The sequence below is a fragment of the Strix uralensis genome, chromosome 3 (assembly GCF_047716275.1).
Source record: "Strix uralensis isolate ZFMK-TIS-50842 chromosome 3, bStrUra1, whole genome shotgun sequence".
NCBI lineage: Eukaryota > Metazoa > Chordata > Aves > Strigiformes > Strigidae > Strix > Strix uralensis.
The window spans coordinates 76,843,933-76,868,955 of NC_133974.1; the positions used below are offsets into that span (position 1 = coordinate 76,843,933).

Here is a 25,023-nt window from a genome sequence, read left to right on the forward strand (position 1 = left end):
AAAGCATTCACTGTTTTTAACTACACAAAGTATTTCAAAAAAGTTTATTTGAACACATCCTTAGGGACACTGTTTTCCTGATGTCACAAAATTACCAGAAAGCGATTAATTTTCCTGACACTGAAACCAACTGTGCATCGTGGTATGAATTCTAAGATCAATGCCAGCAACGAAACTTTTTTTTCTTTTGGTCACAAAAGTGACTAACATGCACTTCACGTGCAGCTTGCTGTTATTTCAGGTTTTCTGCTCTAGGGTTTTGCAATAATGAACACTGTGATGAACCTTTATTGTGACAGCTCTTGACCCACCTAAGAAAGCCTTTTATTACACAGAACAGATTTGCTTTTGAAGCCTCTCTAGCTACGAGAGATAAATACAGCATGGTCACAACATTCAGTCCCCAGAAACTCACCACAACATTCGTTATTGCAAAACAGAATTCATAGTGCAGAACAGAACAGCCTGGCTTCAGCACTGCAAGGAAATTCTGAAAACAGAGGCCAAAACCCCGTCACTGCATACAGACCGTATCCCTCATTAACAACTCTATCCTTTTCCTACTACAGTTGGATTTTTAGCCCAAACTCAAAACTACAACACATAAGCCAAAATCTACTTCAAGCACACTACTCTCCCTGTACAATATAAGTAGGAAATTACTTTTTTTGAATAAATTATCTACCTCCATTTTTAAGCTTCTTAAGTGTAGAAGGATTTTACTAATCCACTCTAATTTACTAATCCAGTGTAATTGAAGGAAGACAAGAGCTCAATTTGGTTTATATGGGGTAAGCTTCTTAGTTTATTCATTAATAGCATGAGATTATTTTAACGACAATAGGGACGCAATAAAGGAAAGTATGATGTACACAGCACTTGTCCTTTTGTCTTTTAGAAGACATCTACATTTCAGTTTTGATGTGAGTTGCATGCTTGCTCAGACACATTGGAAGATGTTTCTCCTGTTTTGAAAAAACTTCTGCAGAGTTGGTCAGGAACATCTTTATGCGCTGATGACTGTACACAGTTTTCCTTCACTCTAGGGAAAAAAATATCCCATTCTGGTTTGTAACTGGTCTGTAGTTTGATATTCAGTCCAGTCCTTTTTAATATCACACTGAAATATTTTTGTGCGAAGCAGTGCCAAATCCAACACAACGATAGCATATGCAGGAGTAAACAGACCTCTGTTATATCCAGATATAAAATATCTGAAGACTTAATCTTTTCCATTTTGAAAGTGCAGGAAAACAACAACAGAAGTGTCAAAGAAAAAGACTGCACAGAATTAAAATTTGCCAGAAAGCTCGCACAGCCAAAGCAGCACTAGCATGCTGTGTGACACACTGTAATTGTTTTTCATTAAGTGTGTATTTCATAATTACATAATTAGAACTGGACATCTCATGACCTTCTCATCCAAAAGCTGAAAAGTCAAGAAATTTCATGTTCTAAACCAAGTAAAAAAATATCTTCACCGTATCTCGAACACATTGCAACTGTCTCACTCCCAGACTAATTTAGGCAGCATTTGTGAAGTTTTGCTTCAATTGTGAAATAAAATATTTTCTCAAATAAGTTCTCTTAAAATATCTTTTTCATTAAAAACCAAACACCATTCAGTATTTGGAAGCCTTTTCAAAAGCTCAGCACAGATCATAACTGAAAACAAAATTTTTCTGGCTGAATTGCTATTTTCTGACAAAAAAAGGCTAGCTGTTTTGTTTTCTACTCTCTGCCCAACTTTTTTAAATATCTTTAATTGTTGGTTCCTTGTACAAGCATTCTGACAGAGAGCTACGTACTTAGGAATTTAAGTTCTTAATTTCAACCTAAGAAATCTTCGGATTACATATCTAGAGAGGATTTTTCAACTGTCCTCTTTATTTGCATGCATTACTTTGTGGACATGGTGGATTATGCCAGAATGATCATCTGACAAATCAACCTAGAGGCAATGAGTATGCCTACATACGGCTTCATACCAGCACACAATGATCTGAAGTGAAGACTAGGAAAGGGAGGGGAAGAGATGATGGAGTTCATTGTACTGCTGGTATGACAGCCACTTGACACAATCCTTTGATTTAACATTTCATTGCTCTGGTCATCTGGGTCAAAAATCACTCATCCTCTCAAACTTGTTAGATTGCTCAGGAGGATCACCAGGAGCCTCACTAAACATTGAAAAAAAATCCAGGACTTTAAAGTGCAATTCATGGGAAAAAAAATTGCAAAACCCCCAAACACTGTCATATCGAACTCTGTTAGAACGTCACCCTGGTATTTATTCTCATGCACTCCCTTTAGGACAGTAGATCCCAGCATGCACAATTGGAGGAAAAGGTTGACAACTTGGACTCATCTACAATCCATCGTGAGGCACATTTTTAAATACAATTCTCAACTAAATAAAAACAGCTGAAAGGAACTGCCTGATATACTGCCAAGCAATAAAAGTAACAGTTAAATACATCTTTTGCAATATATTTTGCAATATGATACTTATTTTTACTGTAAGTAATGGATGAGTGTTTCAGAAACAGACCTGTACTTTCATTTGCTTCCATGAACAGTACAGGTAGCAAACTCTACAACATAACAGCAATTTATTAAGACAGCAAACAGCTTCTAGAAATGAAGTTCCTAGAGACTGCATCTGTACTACCAAACTGGTAGAGATGGCCACCAATAAAAATATCAGAACAAGTTCAAAAAAATATTAAAAGCACTCCTTTAAGAATCAAATTGTGCAGATATATGAATTTGTGAAAGCAAGTCCCTGAAAACAGAGTTCCATTATCACTTATGAAAGAAATGAGTTAGGAGGGAAAGTTCTTTATTTGTTATTTTGTGTGAAAGACATTTTTATCCAAATATATCTGCTTATGCTGACAGATATGGCACCACTGGTATGGAGGCAGTCTCCCATGTATGCACATTAAATAAACTCCTGCTGAAGCTAAGTTTTTCAAAACTGATGGACTTGCTAGGCTGATGTCACCAATGCCTGTTTCCAACAGACACAGAACTACTGCACCAGCTAGCACTGAGTTGATACAAGTTTCACAAAGGACCAAGGTGTGATGACTCCTACTGTGGGTGAGCTACCCCTAGAGCCACAGAACCAACATCCATACAGCCTCAGACAGGTTGAATCACACCCTTGTCAGAAAGGAGCAATGAAGACTAGAGGAAAAGGAAATGCTGACCTCCGTCACACCCAGCTTGGAGCCAGATCCAAACATTTGGCTTGCCTTCACTGCTACACATGCTGCAGCTGTCTCCCTTAGCCAGGCGCTCCAGCCAGGCCCACCACCCCTTGTGGAAGGGCGGAAAGTGCATTAGTCTAAGCAGCTGGCCCCAAAACAGGCTCAGGCCCCAAAACAGACTCAGCCCAGGTCTCTCACTTTCAGACATGCAGAGATACCCCACTGCAGACTTGGCCACTGAAGCAGATGTGAGCTGTACTGCAAGAGAGACAGCTCAGCCTGCAAAAGTCATTCTTGTAGATCATTAGAGATGTCACTGAACTGAAGTTATGAACATCTGCATGTTGTCACTGCTGCTTCTGCAGACAGAGCAGCAATTCATCAGTCACACTGATGCTGTTTGGAACAAGTAATTTGAGGCTGTAATGGAGGGACACAGACACTTCCTGAGCCATGTTCTAAGGCAGAGCATAACAATGAGACTCAGGGGATTTACAGTGAAATAATCAAATAGTACTGTTTACCAACATAAATATTCAAAACAAAAAAAATGTCCAGATTACTACAGCATATAGCCTCTGCATATATTGACACCTACAACAACACATTACTGCTATAACATGGGTACCAAATGCAGGTTAACAGAGATAAGTGGTCAAATCCTATCAGTATTCATGTAAGAAATGAATAATTTCTAGATAGAATTTACATTTCTAGATTATGGACTGTCAAAACAGACTTCCACCACATTCCCTATTCAAAAAATATTCATGGACTTCCTTGTTGCCTGCACATATTAATGTTTCAAGGAGCTCTAAAAATAAGATACTGTTTACAAAAGCCTTTCAAATGTTCTTCACATGTATCCCTTGTCTCTATAGAAGAGAAAACTATAGTAACCCAGACAGGAACTCATCTCCCCCTCACTGCAAAAAGCAACAAGGCAAGTAAAGCAACATATCCAGAAGAATTTGCAATGCCAACCCGGGGTCATCAGCTGTTTCCCTCAGAGGTTTGTTGGTTGGGTTTTTAAGCTATACAGTTTCAACAAAAGCTATCTATGAGAAGTTATGACTCTCTGGGCTTCTCCTTGAACCCTCGCAGTGAAATATTACCTTCTTACTAGCCTTACCCTGTTTGAACTACTAAGTCACAGCTTCTGGATTGAGGTAGTGACATACACTTCCCCAAGTATGAAAGTAATCTAGTAATCTCAGTCTTCTTTTTCTGAAGGTATTTCAAATATTTAGGATCCTAAGAAGTGTTACTGTAGAGTGTACCACATGAATGCCCAAAACATTTTATAAATGTCACTTGGGTGCCCTAAAAGTGTTTCCTTTTGAAACGTTTTCCCATAAAACAGCTACTTGTACATAATCATACCATGTTTTGCTTGCTTTACACAGAGTAATGAATATAACAAATCACCACCAAAATAACCTGTCCCTGATTCCCAGCGCAGAGCACCGGAGGTCACTGAGTTTTGACTCAGCTCTTCTTCAATGCCTCAAGTCTACCCCCGCCCCCCAGCAAAACAGTTGCCCATATTCAAAAGGGAAGGTTAAACTGTGCCTTAAGGGAACTGCTGGATGCTGCTCATAACTTACATCATCTTCACATATCAGAAGAGATCCAAGCTATGCTATCCATTTTGGGGGTGGGAAGCTGTGGATGCCCAACAAGCCACAACAGTGATATCATCTACCTGACTTGCAAGAGGGTATGTAGAAGAAACATGAGAGATAGCAAGACAGCTGACTGCAAAGCTTTTACAGCAGCTATCCCAGATATGCCACATGAAAACATGTCTTCAAAGACAAAAGAAGTTTTGACATTAACCTCAGTCAAGCTAGAACATTTTCTTCTAAACCACTAACCACTTTGTCTTTCTTACATATCAGCCTTCTAACAACATACCACCTACTAAACCCCAAAGATACTGTAGCAACTATGGGTACTTAGCACTGTCTTTCCTTTACCCATGAAGTACACAGCAAAAGACTTTGATGGATTGTATTACACAAACAAAATCACTTCAAAGGCATGTGTGCCATACTCTGATGTCCCTTTAAAGTTGGCAAAGGCAAGTAACCAGAAATAACTGGGGGGTGGGGAGTTCAGAACAACATTAACCAATTAAAACTTACTCATGTTCTGTAATGTAGAAATTATTTATTTATAAATTTCACCTACATGTTATCTTCAGTTGAGGTCTACTCCCCTCCCCCAGCTCCACAAGGAAACTCTAAAAAGAGTACATCTATACAGAAATTTAAATCAGAATATTTATTTATAAATGGTGTTATTTGAGGTAGATATTTACAACAAGAAAATATTTAAGACACACTGCCTCAGATTTTCTAGTGATGTATTTGCTTCATTTAAAACAGGATTACTTAGTAAATACTAAATATTATCTTTTGGCAATAGGTATGAAATGTGCAACTTGAGATCCTCTGATAGAGACTCACAGTAACAGCAAACAAAACAAAGACAAAAAACACCACGTTGCCCCAGGACTTTGTAAGTAGAACCTCATCTTTAATGTTTGCAGGCTAGTAGGTCAGAAAGGATCCCTAGCAGGCTCTTCTGCTAGGACACGTGCTACAGGGAAAAGGAGAGCATGGCAAAGTGACAGCAGTTAGATGAAATAACCATTTAGCATTGCTCCTTGTGACTTTCCTTACCTACATTTCTCAAACACTGCACGGTGACAGCAAATCCTTTTGTTCGTGGCAGCAGGTGATACTTGAGCTTGGGCAGGCCTTTGGCTTCAGCTACCTGCATGCTAATCTGGTGCTTCTGTTCTGTGAACCTTGTGCCCTCACAATGAATCAGGAACTAAAACCAAGAGAGAACTACAGTTAGACAACAGCTCAGGTCTTCTACATCTGTCTGACCAGAGGCCTCTCTAATTCTCACCAACACAGCCCAAACGAACGCTGCTAGCAGGGACAGGTGTGCCATACACACATCTAGGTAACTGAGTTGCCCTGGAGTAAAAAAAAGAAGCCCCAAACACACACCCAAAAAAAAAGCCAAACCCAAGCCCTCTCAATTGCCCTCACCCATCCAACTTGCCATCCTCTGGTTTGAACCCTAGCCTTTAGGCTTTAACATCTGCTCTGCTACTTGCTATTAGAATGACTTGATTTCTCTAAATGAATCACTCAATCTCTAACAAGATGTTAGAAAACACTCAAAACATACTTCCTGTTGCAAATCTCTCACAGATGGCGAGGTGTTTGAGTGTCATGATATCTAAAACTTGGTTAAGTGTGTAAACCAAACACATTTCTAGGAAATGCTTCAGCTTGCTTCCCCTCACTCCCAACCCACTTGCTTTCACTATGGCATGAGGACCACTGATAACTGCAGACAGTAATTTTGATGCCAATGACTGAGCTGGTAACAAATGTAAGGCAACAGATGCAGGGCAACTGAAAGCCCATCCCCGTATGAACTGTTCAGTGGAAGTGCTCAGACATGAATGACTACAATTTTGCCACTGGCAGGCAGGGGAGAGCGGGCAGATCTTTGGAGATTTACCACTTGGCCATCTGCTCTCTGCCAAGCCTGAATGCAAACTAACACGTCAAAGAGCATTGCCAAATCACACAAGCAAAGTCCTCATAACCCACAGCAAAGATTTAGCCAACAAAGACAGAGACTGAAGAAAACTAGCCAAGCAGCCAGCTTCGGTTCCAGCTCATCTAAGAAAACTTTTACTCATGTACCACATGCATAATGTTAAACAGCTAGATGAAACATACAGAAACTGATGAGAAAATCCTTCCAGCCCACTTGGCATGCTCTGTCTTCCTACCTTCCAAGGTGCTATTGCTGTGCCTTTTGACATTGTGTCACCATACAAACGCAAATTGAAACTCCACACTGCAATAACCCCAGGTCTACATCAACAACTGTATCTCTTACTACAGATATAGCTCCTTCTTAGTAATCCCTTTGCAGCAGTATATAAAGGATGGTGGCAGTTTGTGCTCACCAATTAGAGCTGGACTGCCTAGGTGCACAGAAAGGCATGCCACACCTTTTAAGAGTCACAGAGCACAGGCAAATCCCTGTGAGAGAGGCTGGAAACTAGAAACCAAGATTTGTCGCTTTGCTAGTCAGCCTCCTGCCTGGAAGCCATTTAATCATCACCCAAGCACAGAGCTTAGCTTCGATTGCTTAGCACTCACTTAAATCAATGACAATTAAAAATAAAGTTTTGTTTCAGAGAATGAGAGATACAGCATATACATCTTCACTAGGAAACCGCTTCTTAAACAGGCTTTGTGTAGGCCCTTGTGAAGCTGCATAAGGTACCATTTCCTCAACTGAATCCCTCTCTCACCATCGTCAGCTACAGTGGAAGAAAACTGGCAAGACAGACCATTACATGAGACATTCAAGAAGGAATCAATTCTTAGAGAATACGCTCCTGATACTGCCAGGAAGCTCACAAATCAAAATTCTCGGGAGCAACCTGGTGACTATCCCATATTGTCTATGGCTTTCATCCCTCCCAAGCACTACACCACCTTGCACTCCACTTGTTAGTTGTACTCACCCAAAAGTTTTCAGGGTAGTCCCGGAGATTCAGCAGCTTCTGCATGACTGTTTTCCGATCTTCCTCCCACTTACGCTTGCAGAAGACTATCTCTAGGAAATACCACATCCAGCCAATGATAGGCATGTAGGAGAGCTCCTTCTTTGCAAGCACTTTGGAACTCTGCAAGACAAAGTCAAAGCAAGTAAGATAGAGTTACAACACTTAAGAGTTCTCTGTGGGTACAACACATGCACAGTTAGATGCTAACATACTGGTTCATATTGAATAGTCCCTGTTTTAACACCAGTCCAAAAGCAAAACAAAAAAAAGTTTTTCTCATATGGCAGAATAGTCAAATCTAATCTCAGATACCTGCATGAAAGAAGACTTCCAGATTTAAATATATATATCTATCTCTCTGTGCGTGTATGTGTGCTTGTCTATCCTACCCAAACCCTGAAACGCAAAACAAATTCTTTCAAACACTGAGGAATCCATGCAAAATACTCAAACCATATAAAATGAAATTCTTAATTCAAGCAGACCCTGGGCAATGGCAACTCAAGTCCCTTTAAGATATTTTGCAGCTATACTTCTCCCTGAAGCTGGGACATCTCACCATGACCAAAAAACCTATTCTGAATGAGAAGCCATCAGAGAATCATTGCTGCACAACAATATATTGAGGCATACACATGGTTTATCAGTGGAAGAAACCTCAAACAGCACTGGAAACAACAGCAATACAAATACTTCACCTGTGTTTAGGTTTATGGAAGGGCAGAAATACTTACACAAAGCAGGCTTCTGGAGTGAGAAAAACAAAAAAGTACTGTTCCTGTCTCACAGATGTGACAGACACTGAAGTGATTTGTCCAGACCCTCCACAAGAAGTCTGTGGTTTCAACAAGTTTCAAATCTCAAATCCTACTCCAGAACTTAACTCTGTGATCATCTCAGATGGACATCCCTTTGGGCAGGAGAACTGATTACACTTGCTCCCTTCCTGTCTTCCAAGCCAGCCTGCCTTGGTAAGTTGTCTTATGTTTCACTTTGTTATTAAATAAAACAGCATGTGTGTGTGTGTATAGCAATTGTTGCTTCAGTATTTCCTGAAAAACAGTGACATTTTCTTAGAGGATAGATGGGGTGATTACAGTCCAGTTTCTATCCATGATACCATTATAAGCTACCCCATCAAAGTGCTCTGCAGATGGGTTCCAGGACATCGTATTTGACTAGTAGGAATTATTTACTGGTAGAAATTACCATCAACAGAAATGATCTACTTTTACTTTTTTGGTCACTGTTGTTCATTTGGTTACTAGGGGAAAAGACTTGACCTAATTCTTTATCTCAGTTCATTTCTCTTATCAGCTCTCCTTCCTTGAGAAGGAAAACACCTTAAATAATTAAGCTATCTAAATGCTCATAAGACTGGAAGGCAAGTGCACATCACATAGCTTCACTAGTAACTGTTACACTGAAGCAGAGCAGAAGATGACATGAGACAATGCCATTTCTATGAATGGAGGAACCATCTGTCAAATGATTTAACACTTTGTAATAAAGTGCTCCCTGTTGATTACTCCATCAGAACTCCAAACCCAGATCAGTACTCCAAATCCAGCTCTCCCACAAGGTGCAGCCATAGGATTCGGCACACTTTTTGCCTTTTCAATTTCAAGCCATGTTGGACGTTAGTCCCTACTGCATGGCAGCAGCAATACTGACCCCAGACTCCTCTTCCAGCTCCCCAAACTGCCCACAGACAAACAGGCTTTCCTCCCACCACTTACCTTAGCTCTCTGGTTTTCCCACACTACTGTTTTTCCTTCTCTAAGTTACTCTTAGTACAAGTAATTTTCTTATTCCCAAAATAAATATAAATAGTTCTAGCAGATAGCTTCAAAAGCCTCCAAAGAGCATTTTTTGTTGTAGGCCATGTACAGTATAGCTTCCTTTCAAAGCACACAGACCAGTTCATATGCTCTTCCATTCCTCTGCCCTGTACATGCCTGTGGAAGACAGCTGAGCCAAGGCTTTGCCCCAAGAAACCCCAACAGATAAAAAGTGTTTTTAGCTGAACAGGGAGAGCTAAAACCTTAGGGAACTACTGCCCACCTCAGCCACAACCAGGGCAGCTGTCAGCCACAGCCTAATGCAAGCCACTGCACAATGAGGCCAACAGCAACAGTGTCAGCCCCCCAAAATAGAAAAAACCTCCATGATCTTAAAGTATATTTAAAGTAAGTGTTCAGTCTGCTCCACATAGAATGTACAAGGCCTCCAGAGCACAGAGTCAGAAAACACTATCTAGTAGTCCTCCCTCCAAGACTTTAAAACACAGGAATCCTAGTCCAAAAAGCAAGCTAAAGTAACTATTTCAACAGAGATATTTTCTAATGTTTTGCATATTTTAAAAAGCATATGAGTTAAACAAGGGGCAGGAGAGAAGTTGCCACCATTTTTTTTTTCCCCCAGCAAAACAAAAAAATTATGTTGTGAGCTAAGGTGTCACATAGCACAGGTATAACCACAAAAGCAGAATAGATGTTCGAATTCTTCCTCAGGGCACGTTCTTACTCACTTTCTATGCCAATGCATTTTTTAAATTTAAAAGCCGTCTTTTAGACACGTGAGAGTATGACTCCTTAGACACACATAAAAAGAAACTAAATCACCTTATGCTATTTTGTGCACCCTATCTATCCTAGGAGTAGAAGGAAGGCTAATGACACAGAACTAATCAGAGAAAGGAAACTCCTCAGTGCATTATACTGGTAAGACTGCTCTCGTGTGGGAGGAATACATTAGGCCTCCCCTCACAAGCTACAATCTCTCTTACAATAACTAGAGCTAGAACCTATTCTGTTTCAGTCATCTACCCATGCACAGCTACTGTGTAAATACCTGAGGGCAAAAATGCAGCTCTAGCTGACTTCAGCCACTAACTTTTCCTTTACCAAAATGCTTTGGTATATAAGTGACAGCCACCTCTAACCTTCAAATTCAGCTTGTTCAACAGAATAAATTTCATTTAAAAGTGCTTATTTATTCCATGTAAGCTGCCTTCTTGAAGGATGTCAAACATTTTCAGTGCTCAGAACTGTGTAATTCCAACAGATGTTTAATGAAATTACTGCTGGATGGGGACAACTTGTTTACAATAATAGCATTTTAATCCAGATTCTTTTGGCCAAGTTTGCTCAGATGGAAATACCCATTAAGTTCTTCTTTTGTGAATGATTGCACTAATATCACATTAAAAAAGTATTTTTACAAGCTTACTTTAGATGCATTTGCACAGCTATGCTGTCACAGAAAGAAAATCTTGATTTATATGTCCAGTCTCAGTTATTCAACACCTCTTAATCACAGAATGAAACAAACAGCATGAAATCAACCTGCAAGCTGAGGATGTCTAACGAAATTTGTTCCAGTTTCAAAACAAATTCACTGTAGCTACAAATCATGAGAAGCAGCAGTTTGCCTTCTAAGTTATTTGCTCTCCAGGCTGCCCTCAGCATTGACATACTTGTGATGATCCCGTTTGCTCTATTTTTGAAATATAGCACTCCTCCATATTATACTCTCCGGGACATCAAGATGGAAAGCTATGTTTTAGTCCCTCAAAGCTATTGTTCCAGAAATTAGTTAGGCTCCTAATTTCTAATGCTTCCTGTTGAATAAAACTTTTCCATGTTGGAAAGGTAACACAGCAGTATTTTATAGGATATATGTCTAAGTATGTGTTAAGATGCTGTGATAAATACAAATAATAATGTATTTTTGGCTGCCTACATGAACAATCACATAATTTAGAATCACAGAATCATTTAGGTTGGAAAAGTCCTTTAAGATCATCGAGTCCAACCATAAACCTAACACTGCCAAATCCACCAGTAAACCATGTCCCTAAGCACCACATCTGTATGTCTTTTTAAATACCTCAAGGGATGGTCACTCAACCACTTCCCCAGGCAGCCTGTTCCAATGCTTGACAACCCTTTTCAGTGAATATGTTTTCCCTAATACCCAATCTAAATCTCCCCTGGCACAACTTGAAGCTGTTTCCTCTCATCCTATCACTTATATTACCTCCTTTCAGGTAGTTGTAGAGGGTGATGAGGTCTCCCCTCAGCCTCCTTTTCTCCAGGCTAATCTTCCCTCAGTTGCTCCTCACAGGACGTGTGCTTTAGACCCTTCATCAGCTTTGTTGCCCTTCTTTGGATGTGCTCCAGTACCTCAACATCTTTCTTGTAGTGAGGGGCCCAAAACTGAACACGGTAGTCAAGATTTGGCCTCACCAGTGCGGAGTACAGGGGGACAATCACTTCCCCAGTCCTGCTGGCCACACCATTTCTGATACAAGCCAGGATGCTATTGGCATTCTTGGCCACCTGGGCACACTGCTGGCTCATATTCAGCCGGCTGTCAACCAACACCCCCAGGTCCTTTTCCGCCAGGCGGCTTTCCAGCCACTCTTCCCCAAGCCTGTAGCATTACATGGGGTTGTTGTGACCCATTTGCAGGACCTGGTAGTGAACCTTGTTGAACCTCGTGCAGTTGGCCTTGGATCATCGATATCCAGGCTGTCCAGATCCCTCTGTAGAGCCTTCCTACCCTCAAGCAGATCAACATTCCCACCCAACTTGGTGTCATCCGCAAACTTACTGAGGGTGCACTCCATCCCCTCGTCCAGAACATTGATTAAAATATTAAACAAAATTGAACTTAGTACTGAGCCCTGGGGAACACCAGTTGTGGCTGGCCACCAAATGGATTTAACTCCATTTACCACAACTCTCTGGGCCCAGACATCCACTCAGTTTTTAACCCAGCGAAGAGTACACCCATCCAGGCCATGAGCAGTCAGTTTATCCAGGAGAATGCTGTGGGAAACAGTGTCAAAGGCTTTACTAAAATCTAGGTAGACAATATCCACAGCCTTACCCTCATCCACTAAGCAGGTCACCTTGTCATAAATGGAGATCAGATTAGCCAAGAAGAACCTGCCTTTCACAAACCCATGCTGAGTGGGCCTGATCACCTGGTTGTCCTGTACGTGCCACTTGATGGCACTCAAGATCATCTGCTCCATAACCTTCCCTGGCACCGAGGTCAGACTGACAGGCCTGTAGATCCCCGGATCCTCCTTCCAGCCCTTCTTGTAGATGGGTGTCACATTTGCTAACCTCCAGTTGACTAAGACCTCTCTGTCTAGCCACGACTGCTGATAAATGACTGAAACTGGCTTGGTGAGCACTTCTGCCAGCTCCCTCAGGACACTTGGGTGGATCCTATCCGGCCCCATAGACTTGTGTGTGTCTAAGTGTGTGTCTAGCAGGTCACAAACTATTTCCCCTTGGATTATGTGGGCTTCATTCTGCTCCCTGTCTTCCAGCTCAGGGGGCTGGGTACCCCGAGAACAACTGGTCTTACTATTAAAGACTGAGGCAAAGAAGGCATTAAGTACCTCAGCCTTTTCCTCATCCTTTGTCACTATGTTTCCCCTCACATCCAATAAAAGACGGAGATTCTCCTTAGCCCTTCTTTTGTTGCTAGTGTATTTATAGAAACATTTTTTACTGTCCTTTATGGCAGTAGCCAGATGAAGTTCTAGGTAGGCTTTGGCCCTTCTAATTTTCTCCCTGCATAACCTCACAACATCCTTGTAGTCCTTCTGAGGTGCTATCCCTTCTTCCAAAGATCATAAAGCCTCTTCTTCTTCCGAAGTTCCAGACAAAGCTCTCTGGTCAGCCAGGACGGCCTTCTTCCCTGCCAGCTCGTATTTTGGCACATGGGGACAGCCTGCTCCTGTGTGTTGATGATTTCCTTCTTGAAGAATGTCCAGCCTTCCTGGACCCCTTTGCCCTTCAGGGCTGCCTCCCAAGGGACTCTGTCAACCCAGCTCCTAAACAGGCTAAAGTCTGTGCCCAAGACAGCATCCAACCATCACATCACCCACAAGTTCTTCTCTGTTCACAAACAACAGGCCCAGCAGGGCACCTTCCTTAGTTGTCTCACTCACCAGCTGTGTCAGGAAGTTACTTTCCACACACTCCAGGAACCTCCTAGACTGTTTCCTCTCTGCTGTATTGTATTTCCAGCAGACATCTGGTAAGTTGAAGTCCCCCATGAGAACAAGGGCTAGTGACTGTGAGACTTCTCCCAGCTGCTTATAGAATATATTTCACCTGCCTCTTCAATCCTGGTTGGGTTGGGTTGTGTGTAACAAGATTCCCACAATAGTATCTTCCTTGTTGGTCTTTCCCCTCATTCTTACCCATAGACACTCGACCCTTTCATCACCATCATCAAGCTCTAGATGGTCAAAACACTCCCTAACATACAGGGCTATCCACCGCCTCTCCTTCTGTGCCTGTCCCTTCTGAAGAGTTTACAGCCATCCATTGCAGCACTCCAGCTGTGTGAGTTCTGTGATTGCAACTATCTCATAGTTTTCCAGCTGCACAACTGCTTCCAACTCCTCCTGTTTGCTGCCCATGCTGTTTGCATAGGGCTATTGATCCTGCCACCTTTATTGGGGAGAAGCCCTAATTCCTATGTGACCATTTTCAGGCACTTTCATGGTTTCTAACACAACAATAACCCTTGTGTCTTTGCTGCTGCGTGGATATCCATCCCCTACCTCCACTGAGATGGCAGACCAAAGGACCTTGATAGCACACTGTCCCTCAAACACTGGCATGCTGCCCCCAAGCTTATTTCTAGCAAGCCTGGTTTTATCCCTTTCCCCCTTCAAATCTAGTTTAAATTCTATTAATATATTAAAACGTACAAATCAACTAATGTGTTCGCACACCTATTAGTCCCATACAATAACCTACAAAAGTCTCTTCTCACACCTATATTTAAGGCCATGCTCAGTTTTCCCAAGAGCAAGTTTCAACGTGAACAACTTTTAAATAGAATTTGTTTTTTCTGGCATATGGAACAGTTAGGGTTAAAAATTGTTACATGTGCTTAGCAATTTTTTTATAAGAAACTTAAAGTAAGATAGCTAACAACTAGTTTTTCATAATGATTTTCTGCCTTGTCTACCCTGCCAAGGAATAAAAAACTATGGTCTCTTTTGGAAATGCACATGTTGATGCCAATATAATAAGCCACTCAAAATAGTGTTTCTGTTTTGCCAAGGTAGAAAGAACACCAGAGTTAGTAACTTGAAACTCGTGACACCAGATGAACAGATAAGCCAGCAGGTTTAGCTTTAAAGCACAGGTAATTTTTGTTAATATAAATTACTTCATCTCAGAAAAAGGGTTACTAAAATTACTAAAGAAGCTATTTTATCAGTGTTTTGTCAGATCAAGCAACAAAGCAGAAGGGTACAATGAATCCTGGCAGGAAGCGCATTACTGTGCTTTTGGTGGAAGTCCTGAATAATACCTCCCTCCTCAGAACATGCCTATGTGCCAGTTTCAAGTTCTGGTATTCAGTGGGTCTATTTTCAAAGGGATGCTTAGCACACACCTTGAAGAAACTAAATGCTACTCATATGTTTACATGCTGATAGAGTGGCTAGGCTGTCCACCACTAAGAAGAAGGTAAGTCCTAGGACTTACATCTCTATTAGTTGGCATCAAGCACCTCTATATTCCCTCCCTCCTGCACACATCACTGAGGTCTGGCAGCACAAGGATGTGGGTATGTGTGGCTGACAGGTCTCAAAGACTGAAAACAAAACAGGAAGATCACTTCACAAAAAACCCACAACTGGAATACAGATGTAAGTGATTAATAGTTTGGCCTGAACATAGGTTAGCCTGAAATCCCTGTTGACTTCTAGTTTTTATGAAGTTTGCTTCCTCCTTCTGATTTCCAACAACAACCAAAAAATCTTTTAAGGTTTGGTGCTGCAAACAATTACACATCAGTAACTTCAGCTGCATAGAGTCCAACTGCAGCTAGCAAGACAATCTCAGTGGCTACAATAACTTGCAAGATTAAAAACAAGCACAGAATTGCTTTGGCGTGTGGTTTTCTCCTTCTCCACTATAAATGACAGATCTCTGGCTCTCGCTTAGCACTGTCAACCCAGTGCCCCCTAGCATTTTCAATGGGTGGTCCAAAAATATCATTTTAAAGAAAAAAATTTAAAAATTAAATAAATGTTCGAATTGTCTTTTTTTTCCCCCCCTCCTCCACACACACACTTCTCAAATTCTTAGCATCTTCTTTGGTTCTTTTTGCTAGGTGTTATTCCACAGTCATTTAAAAACCTTCATTAAAGCAGAGAACCTCATCCCATCCAAGTACAAGAACTGAATCATTTGAAGAGGACTCAGGTTCACAAACCTAACAACAGAAGGCAAGAGACTATGCCACTCCCACTCCACCCCACATAAACAGCAAAAAAAGTGAAAACCACACTGATAAAAACCAAACCACATTTATAGAGCATTATAAACCTATTGGGACTATGGCAATTTGGCTATAAGCAGAAAGGAGAAAGCCAGTACAGAAGAAGAGAGACAAAAGAAGCAGAACAATGCACAGATTGAATGTTGCAGCTAAGACCAGGAGGGGCACTTTTCATATCATGATTAAAATCAAAGAGGAAAAGGCTTTTTTCTTTTGGGGCCAGAAGGGGCAAGACAGGTTTAAGGAAGTTTAATTTTGTTTTTAAACAAGCAAAACCAAGCAAAAACTTACAGCATTTAATGGCTTCATGAAATAAAAGCTCAAGCTGTAAAATACTGAGTTTGAACACATGCTTGTGACACTGTTAAGAGCACTATCATTGTCTAGTAGGGCTGCAGAGTACAGCTACATGTCACAACAAAGCTGTTCTGATTGCCTGCTGCAGCCAAGCACAATCAGTCCCAACTCCTTCAGCCCTAAATTGTCTTCACCTTTTCCCTCTTCCCCCTCCCCAGTCATCTCTCCTTTGTTCACTGGATTAGTTAAGGCAGGAGAGAGGGAAGGGGTGTTTTAAACATGCCAAAACAGGGCAGACAAGCACCAGAATAGGATGGCGTGTGCAAGATTTCCTTTTCAGCAGCAGTGGACATGAGATCAGCTTAGTAAGATGTTGGTAGATACTTAAAAGTTTGCATAGAAACTTCATGGAGTGTAAAATTAAACAACATTAAATATAAAACCCACTGGCTCACAAAGACCCTGAGCCACAACATGCTGGCGGCTGGGATACCACTTAAAAATCTCTCTGGACGCTTGCCTTTTTCTTTTAACTCCTTTTCCCAAACATCAGCGCTCTACGTAATGGTTCTTGCATTCCTAATTGTGCTGCCAGCCAAACCCTGAAGCTTCGAACACTAAAAACTCATGTAAGGCAGCACAAAGTCAAACCAAGCTACCCCCCATCCCTACACATTCACCCACTCCTGTACTGCCCCAAGCCAAGTACCAGTATGCCAATACAGACAATCCAATCAGGAAACGGATTGCGGGTCATTTTCAATTAATTTTTTTTAACCTGGCTTAAGATGAACCTTGACTGGTTGCCCCAACAGGGAAATGCACTGCTTTGCTGTGTAAAGACATCTACACAAATGAGAGCACATGGGAACTATTTCTTCTGGAACAGCTTCTGGGAAGTAAAACCAAAGTACATTACTCAAGACTAAAACAGTTTTAAAAAATCTGAAAAAAAGTATGTATCAGTTCCTAAAAGAATCCAAATATTAGCAAAACCACAAACCAAGTAATAACTGTAAGCATCTAAAAAAAAAGGAAAAATTATTTTCAGTTAGTGCAGCACAGTAATTGTTCAACAGTTATGCTTCTACGTAGTGGTGGTCTTATGCGTAGGGAACAATATAGAAAAATTAAAACATTATCCTGATTTAAAAAAACCCCACAGATTAAAGCTAATGAGATTCAATCCAACCACACAGCACCAATGTAAAACAAGAGATTTTTGACCTTGTAGGCCCCTTTTAGTTTGTACAGAAATAATCCTTTAATTTTCTACAATGGTGCTTTCTGAAGAAGCACCTGACCCTCTAAAACACAGCTTTATCTAGAGAACTGTAGCCATTAAGCTTACAAAATTAGATAGACTATACTAAAGCACCACTGTATAATGAGCACATAGAAGGGAGAATGCTTTTGGCATGTACATCTGACTGCCAGGAACACGTTTCCCTACATCTCCTGCTGTCTCATCAATTCCACTCCAGCTCTGTGCTCAAGTCCTAGACATGACAGTAGAATTGCTCCTCAGATATCAGAAGCCAACAGCCATTTTGGTAATATGCAGGGCCTGTAATGCCTAGGTTCATTTTCCTCCAGTTTTAAGGCCCCTTTTTGGTTTTTTAAGCAGACTGTCATAATTTGAAAGTGACTGGAGTGGTGCCTAAATGTCCAGAAAATGCAAAGAGGCCAAAGGAGAGGCCACAAAAAGTTACAGATACACACAATCCAAGGTCAGGATCTTTGACAGTGGCCAGTAGCAAAGTTAGAAGATGATGCTGCAGAAGACCTCCAAAATGAGGTATTAGTCTGCTTTCTTAGGAGGGAGGAACTCTTGTAGGTAGAGAATGTCGTCACCACCACAGAATTAAATCAAGCTGGTTTAGGAGGGGAGCTTGAATCATCCCCATGAGCTGCCAGGGGAAACAAAAAATACAACTTGAAAACAAACGCACACATACTCCTAGCCTAATATAATAGTGTATTCAACTACGGATAAGTCATTCCTCCCCCGTCTCTTACTAGCTATAACCTGGTTACTGCTTTCATCTGAGATGGCTGCTCTTTCATTCTGAGAGACAAGGACTACATCATTCAAACTGTAGCTGTGGAATTGTAAGGCTACACTGGAGAAAGCAAACAAATTCTACAATTTACTGGGAAAGAATCAGAGAACAGCTCATCTTTCTGCAGCACAATGAACCGTAATAGTTACCTAGCAAGCACACAAAGAGGAACACTGTAATGACCTCCAGAGATTAAAAAAATATCTCCATCAGATTTAACTGCAGTGCTTTTAAAATTTCTGTGAATGCCCAAGCAATCCTGTCTCAGTATTCTACACACTTGCACTGCATTGCTTCAGGTTCACCTGTCTAATTCTAGACAGTGGTTGAGTGAAATTTGAGCACAGATCTGTTAACTTTCAAAAACACAAAGAATTTGTTTTGGGCTTTTTCCGCATCCAAGAGGAGGAAGTTTATTTTAAATGCTAAACAAAACTCACCCCCAAGACCCCAAATCTTTCACAAAAGTTCCAACCACAGAGAAAGTCGATTTCAAAGTTGTGATTAAGGATTACGATGGCATTCTCCTTTCCATACTTGTGGTAACTCTCTGGGTCAGTGTAGAGGGTACAATCGGTGCCTGACCACCATTCCAGCAACATCACCATCTCTGGAATAAAGAACAAGAAATATATGAATGTACATAGTATATGCAAAGCCAAACATTAGTAACATGTTGAAAAGCATCAGTCACGTCAACAGCATACGGTAAAGAAAGGGCTGTAATGAAGTTGAAATGCTGAACACAAACCACACAGTCACATATCTTGGTACAGCAAGGGGGGGACAGAGGAGAGAAGGGAAATAAGGAGATTTCATGGAAAGAGGGAGCAGAAATTTTCCACAGTGATATTGACAAAAATGTGTTTTATTTAAAAAGTGCAAATTCAATGCTACAAAATATTTTATCACAATACATGTAAAATTAGCATTTATGGTTTACAATAGTACAATTAAATTACATGAAGAATAAAACAAGCTTGTAGGAGAAACACACCTATTCTTGCCACATACAGGTCCTCATGCTCCTCTAAGAACTGTACAATTATAGATTAGGAAGCAATTTGGACAAGACACCTGGAACCAGGTCTGTTACATGTACACCTTACATTGTCATCCTGTTAACCTGTCAGGAGTAACAGTCATATGCCCTGCTACAACTGATGCATTCTACATTTGACAGGGTGCATCAGTCATCCAGAGCAAAGCCTGTAGCTCAAACCGGTTGAAGAATATCCATCCCCAGACCAAAGACAAGATGGGTGGCTAGCAAAGTGTGCAAAGCCAAGAATAGTTATTAATAGTGGAACTATCTGCACATTCCGCAGTCGATGAACTGATGAAGTTCTCTGGGGGGCAGAGGAGGGGTAGAGAAACAGGGAAATCACTGTTAAGTACCTCAAAATCACTCTGCATTAGCACCCAGATTTGTTCCCAAGCCCTAATACAAGGATTAGTAGGACAGTGAGGGCTGTTTAAAACACAGCTGTACTTATAAGCTGGAGAGTAGTTTCTCAGCAGTCTCCTAGTGACTATCATATAGCTTTCATCTTCCTACTTGCTTATCCCATTATCAAGCACAGGCATGAAGTAGATTCTGTAGTTGTTTTGCTTCTAACTATAAGCCTGACCACAAGACTTGTGAATCAAACCTTTATTTAGTCTGGGGTATGGGAAGTTGAGGTGAGTCAGTAAAGCCAACAAGTTTGGAGACCTCTGTCTCCATGGAGGTGGAAGAGAAAAATTTAAAAAAGCAGCAGCTCTCCTCAAGCAACCCATGTTGTGAGCTGGGGGGACCATGGAACTAAATGAGAGCTATCTGTCAAGATGGAAAAGGAGTTAAGGGACACATTTGCTTCCTGTCAAAGCTATCACAAAACTTCTGCACTAAAGCAAAGGTCTAACGTGAGGAGTTAATTCTTTGTTAAGTGAAACATATCTCTTTCTCAGAGCATATCTGTGCCATATGAATGTCTCTGCTGGAAGGATGAGATATCTGAGACACTCTTCTGGCTTCAGGCAAGCCCAAAAGCACCACAAATCCTCATTCACCTCAGGGAAAAATCAAAACCAGGCCAGTCTTTGAAACACTTCTGAAATCCTTTCAATTTAGGTCCTCTACTGGCCTCAACCAGTGACTGAAAACAGAAAATAGCTAGGAATAAGTTGTCTACATCTTCAGTCCTCATTAGCAAAATGAATTGCCTGAAGCTTCTGGATGACATTGTGCCGTACATAGGAGAACACATATTAGTGACATGAATGAATTTTATCTAACAGTGTTACAGCCAGGCTAATAGACAATCTCTATTTCAATAACATTATCTTAATATGATAAAACCATATTTATGGTACAGATAAATGACTGACTTGTCAGTCCCTCTGCTTATTTCTAATCAGGGCAGGTAACTACTACCATGGCAGGAGTAGATATTATTCGATGCATGCTATCATGCATCAAAACAATAGTCAGAGATGTGGAGGGAGACCTAAACTGCTGTATGTTAACCGAAGCATGATTTCACTGGTTGGAAATCAATTTCCCAGTAAAAGCTGAAGATGTTCACGTCTCAGTGAGAGTGCTGTGGAGATACAGAAGTGTGCTTCCAGACTTCCCCTGCTAAGAGCTGCCTTGGGACACAGATTCAGAGTTTTACATCTTTCTAAGGGTGTAGCTTTCTATTAGGTTTATATTGAAAATAAAAGCCCTCCACTCCCCAAAACACAGCAAAATTGAATAATAATTGGGACAAAACCCACCACACTGTAATTTGCAAACCTTTACAGAATCTACAGTCATATCCTGGGGGAGAACATGTAAACACGTTGGGGAGAAAGTAAATTAGTGACAGGATTAGCTTGTCTTTTGCTTAACTAGGAACCCAAATAAGAAGAAATGACTGCCAGATGGGAATATCTCTTTTTTTAACCTCTGCCATTAAATCTATTGCCTAAAACAAACACGAAGAGATGATGACTGTGAGGTCCTCTTGAAGAAAAAGTCAACTTTACCTGAGAAAAAAATGACTTCAAAGCCATCCGACTTCAAGTGTGGGTTTTTTTTTTTTTTGTCTTTTCCTAAAGAATTTGAACAGAACTAATAATGCATCATGAATCTCACTATACAGGTGTGCCACATGCATAGGGCTCTTCAGTTACATATTTTCAGTCTCAAATACATTCCAAAAAAGCATAGGCAAAAATATTTCTATATGTAGTTTGATTCTTTAGGCTTCACATAAACAGGATTTTTGTTTGAATAAATACTGCAGAAATAGGTCCCTATTCCCCACCTTGCATGCCCATTTGTCACTGATGTGCTCAGGCAGTTGCTGCAGAAACACAAAGCAGGCACTGAACACCTCTGTATTAAATACAACAAATACCATCTGCCAGCCTTTAAATTCTTAACATGTTTCTTCCCCTCATTTTGCCTACTCTTTCTTTCCCCTTCTTTCCAGCCTCCTTTCTCTTTGTGGTTCTCAAGCAGTGATTAGTAAGGTCAGTTTGCGCTACTCTTGCATCATGTCACCAGCTTACTTCCACAACCTGCCACAGAAATTTATTACCCAGTAATAAATAAGTCAGTAACTTGCAGTGGTGGCTCAGCAGCACAAGGTCACTCATACACACTCTCCTTCCCTCCTTCACAGTGTTGATGATGAGTGCAAGTTTCCTCCTCTCTGTACACCAGTCAGACTCTATACCTAAAAATCAATTTATATAAGGGGAAAAAAGATTCTCTTACTCCCAACCACATCTGGTTCAAGATTTCTAAGGCTTCTCCCCACCCCCTCTCACGAGGTTTTGGAGTTTGAACATTGCAACTGAGCTGGTAAATTCACATTCAGCCATGTCATGGGGGTTCCTACCTTGCAAAAGAACTCCTCCAGTGACACTTCCACACAATTAACGCAAAGGAAGGAGAAAAACCAAAACAATCTCTCATCCCTGCTTTGAAGACAGAGTCCTTGCAGTACATTACAACTAGCTTCAGGAGAGACTGATGGTAAGGAGAAAAAATGCATTCAAATGCCTAATACAGATACTCTGTTAGCTTGAGAATTTTGAGTTTTTCTACCTTTCTGGCATAAAAAACCCTTCACCCTGCTACACAAAACAGCCCCTACCTCCTGCGAGAGTAGACTGCTTCCTAGCCCTTCAATGCAAAATCTGAACTGCCACAATGCCTACACTTATAGAACTAAAAAGAAAACATCTCTAAGTCTGACCTGAACTATAACTAGCTATATGAGAAACATTTAAGGGAAGAAGGGAAACACACACAGAGTTTACTGAGACTTGTTATTTTCCACCTCTAAGTTTTGTAATGAGTCATTAAAACAGTTAACACTGCTCTTCTATAGAAGTTATTAGTAATTCCTTCAGCTAACTATTCTTGATAAGCCACGGAAACATTTGATTACAAGATTAACCATAAAATGCAACTAAAAGCATAGTTATGTAAGGACTCAGTAAGTACAATAATTTGAAGATCTCAAGTATTTAACCCATTTTAAAAAGCAAGAGAATTGTTTCCCTCTATGGCATTCTTAATTTTCTTTAACCTATGTATCAAGGCAACACCAAGAAGAGAACTTAGAAAATTCTTATGGGAATATATGGTAAAAGCACAGTAAACTCTCCAATACAAATAAAAAACAAGGTAAGTGGGCAAGCTGTGACCACCATTTCAAAGACCAGATAGCGTGAATGGCTGCATGATGAATGAGTACATTGCATAGAAGACTGGGGAACACATTTTAAAAAAAATGATGTAAAAATAATGCTAAAGACAGACTGACAGTCATGTACTGCAGCTCATGCCTGTCTGTGGAAGAATGACTTACAATAACAACTTCATACCTTTCCATATTTCCAGACTACACCTACTAGGTGCACCTCCTTAACATTTTCCATGGAATGAATTAAATCTACAGGTAACTAAGAAAAGCAAATCTATTCTCCTCTCCAGACTACTCAAAAGCCTTTTGTGTAAACAGACAGGGTTAAACCCCTGGTAGAATTAAATCTGGCCAGGGACATCAAGGACAACAAAAACAACTTTTATAGGTACATTGATGATAAAAGGAAGACTAGGGAAAAATGGGGGCCCTCTTCAGAAGGAAAAGGGAGACTTGGTTACCCAGGATATGGAGAAGGCCGAGATACTCAACAACTTTTCTGACTCTGTCTTCACCAGCAAGTGCTCCAGCCATACCGCCCAAGACCCCCAGAAGGTAAAGGTGGGGACTGGAAGAAAGAAGAACCACCCAGTGTAGGAGAAGATGAGGTTCAAGACCATCTAAGGAACCTAATGGTGCACAAGTCCACGGGACCTGATGAGATGCATCCGTGGGTACTGAGGGAACTGGCAGATGAAGTGCTAAGCCACTATCCATCATCTTTGAGAAGTCGTGGCAGACCAGCAAAGTTCCCACTGACTGGAAAAGGGGAAACATAACCCCAATTTTTAAAGAGGGAGATAAAGAAGCCCCAGGAAACTACAGGACAGTCAGTCTCACCTCTGTGCCTAGCAAGATCATGGAGCAGATTCTCCTGGAAAGTATGCTAGGGCACATGGAAAACAGGAGGTGACTGGTGACAGCCAACATGGCTTCATTAAGGGCAAATCATGCCTGATGAATTTGGTGGCCTTCTACAACAAGGGTTACAGCACTGGTGGATAAGGGAAGAGCAACCGACGCCATCTACCTGGAATTGTGCAAAGCATTTGACACCATCCCACATGACATCCTTGTCTCTAAATTGGAGAGACACGGACTTGATGGATGGACCACTTGGTGGATAAGGAATTGGCTGGATAGTCACACTCAAAGAGTTGCAGTCAATGGCTCAATGTCCAAGTGGAGACCAGTGATGAGTGGCGTTCCTCAGGGGTTGATGTTGGGGCCAGTGATGTTTAACATCTTTGTTGGTGTCGTGGACAGTGGGACTGAGTGCACCCTCAGCAAGTTTGCCAACGACACCAAGCTGTGTGGTGCAGTCAACACGCTGGAGGGAAGGGATGCTATCCAGAGGGACCTTGACAGGCTTGAGAGGTTGTTTAACCTGAGAGAAGGTACCTAAATGGGGCCTATGAGAAAGCTGGAGAGGGACATTTTACAAGGGCATGTAGTGACAGGACAAGTGGTAATGTTTTTAAACCGAAAGAGGGTAGATTTAGATTAGATATAAAGAAGAAATTCTTCACTGTGAGGGTGGTGAGGCACTGGAACAGGTTGCCCAGACATGCTGTGGATGTCCCCTCCCTGGAAGTGTTCAAGGCCAGGTTGGATGAGACTTTGAGCAACCTGGTTTAGTGGAGGGTAACTTTGGCCATGGCAGGGGGGTTGGAACTAGATGATCTTTAAGGTCCCAAACCATTTGATGATGATGATTATAATAAACCTCTAATGGTCATACTCAAGGCCTCAATGTTTAGTTCATGGGAATCAATTATCAGCAAAAGGGAGACGACAGCCTGAAGCACAAGTCCAAA

The 25,023-nt window shown here is 41.1% G+C and overlaps 1 protein-coding gene across 2 annotated transcripts in view; it reads right to left on the bottom strand.

The window, feature by feature from the left end:
* AGPAT4 (1-acylglycerol-3-phosphate O-acyltransferase 4) overlaps positions 1-25,023 on the bottom strand; it is an 86,783-nt gene that overhangs the window by 20,432 nt on the left and 41,328 nt on the right. For both annotated transcript variants that reach the window (XM_074862985.1, XM_074862986.1), the window contains exons 3-5: positions 18,962-19,131; positions 7,789-7,950; positions 5,903-6,056 (exon numbers count right to left, since the gene is read on the bottom strand). In XM_074862985.1, the coding sequence (XP_074719086.1) occupies positions 5,903-6,056; positions 7,789-7,950; positions 18,962-19,131 (486 nt within the window). The remainder of the gene's footprint in view (positions 1-5,902; positions 6,057-7,788; positions 7,951-18,961; positions 19,132-25,023) is intronic.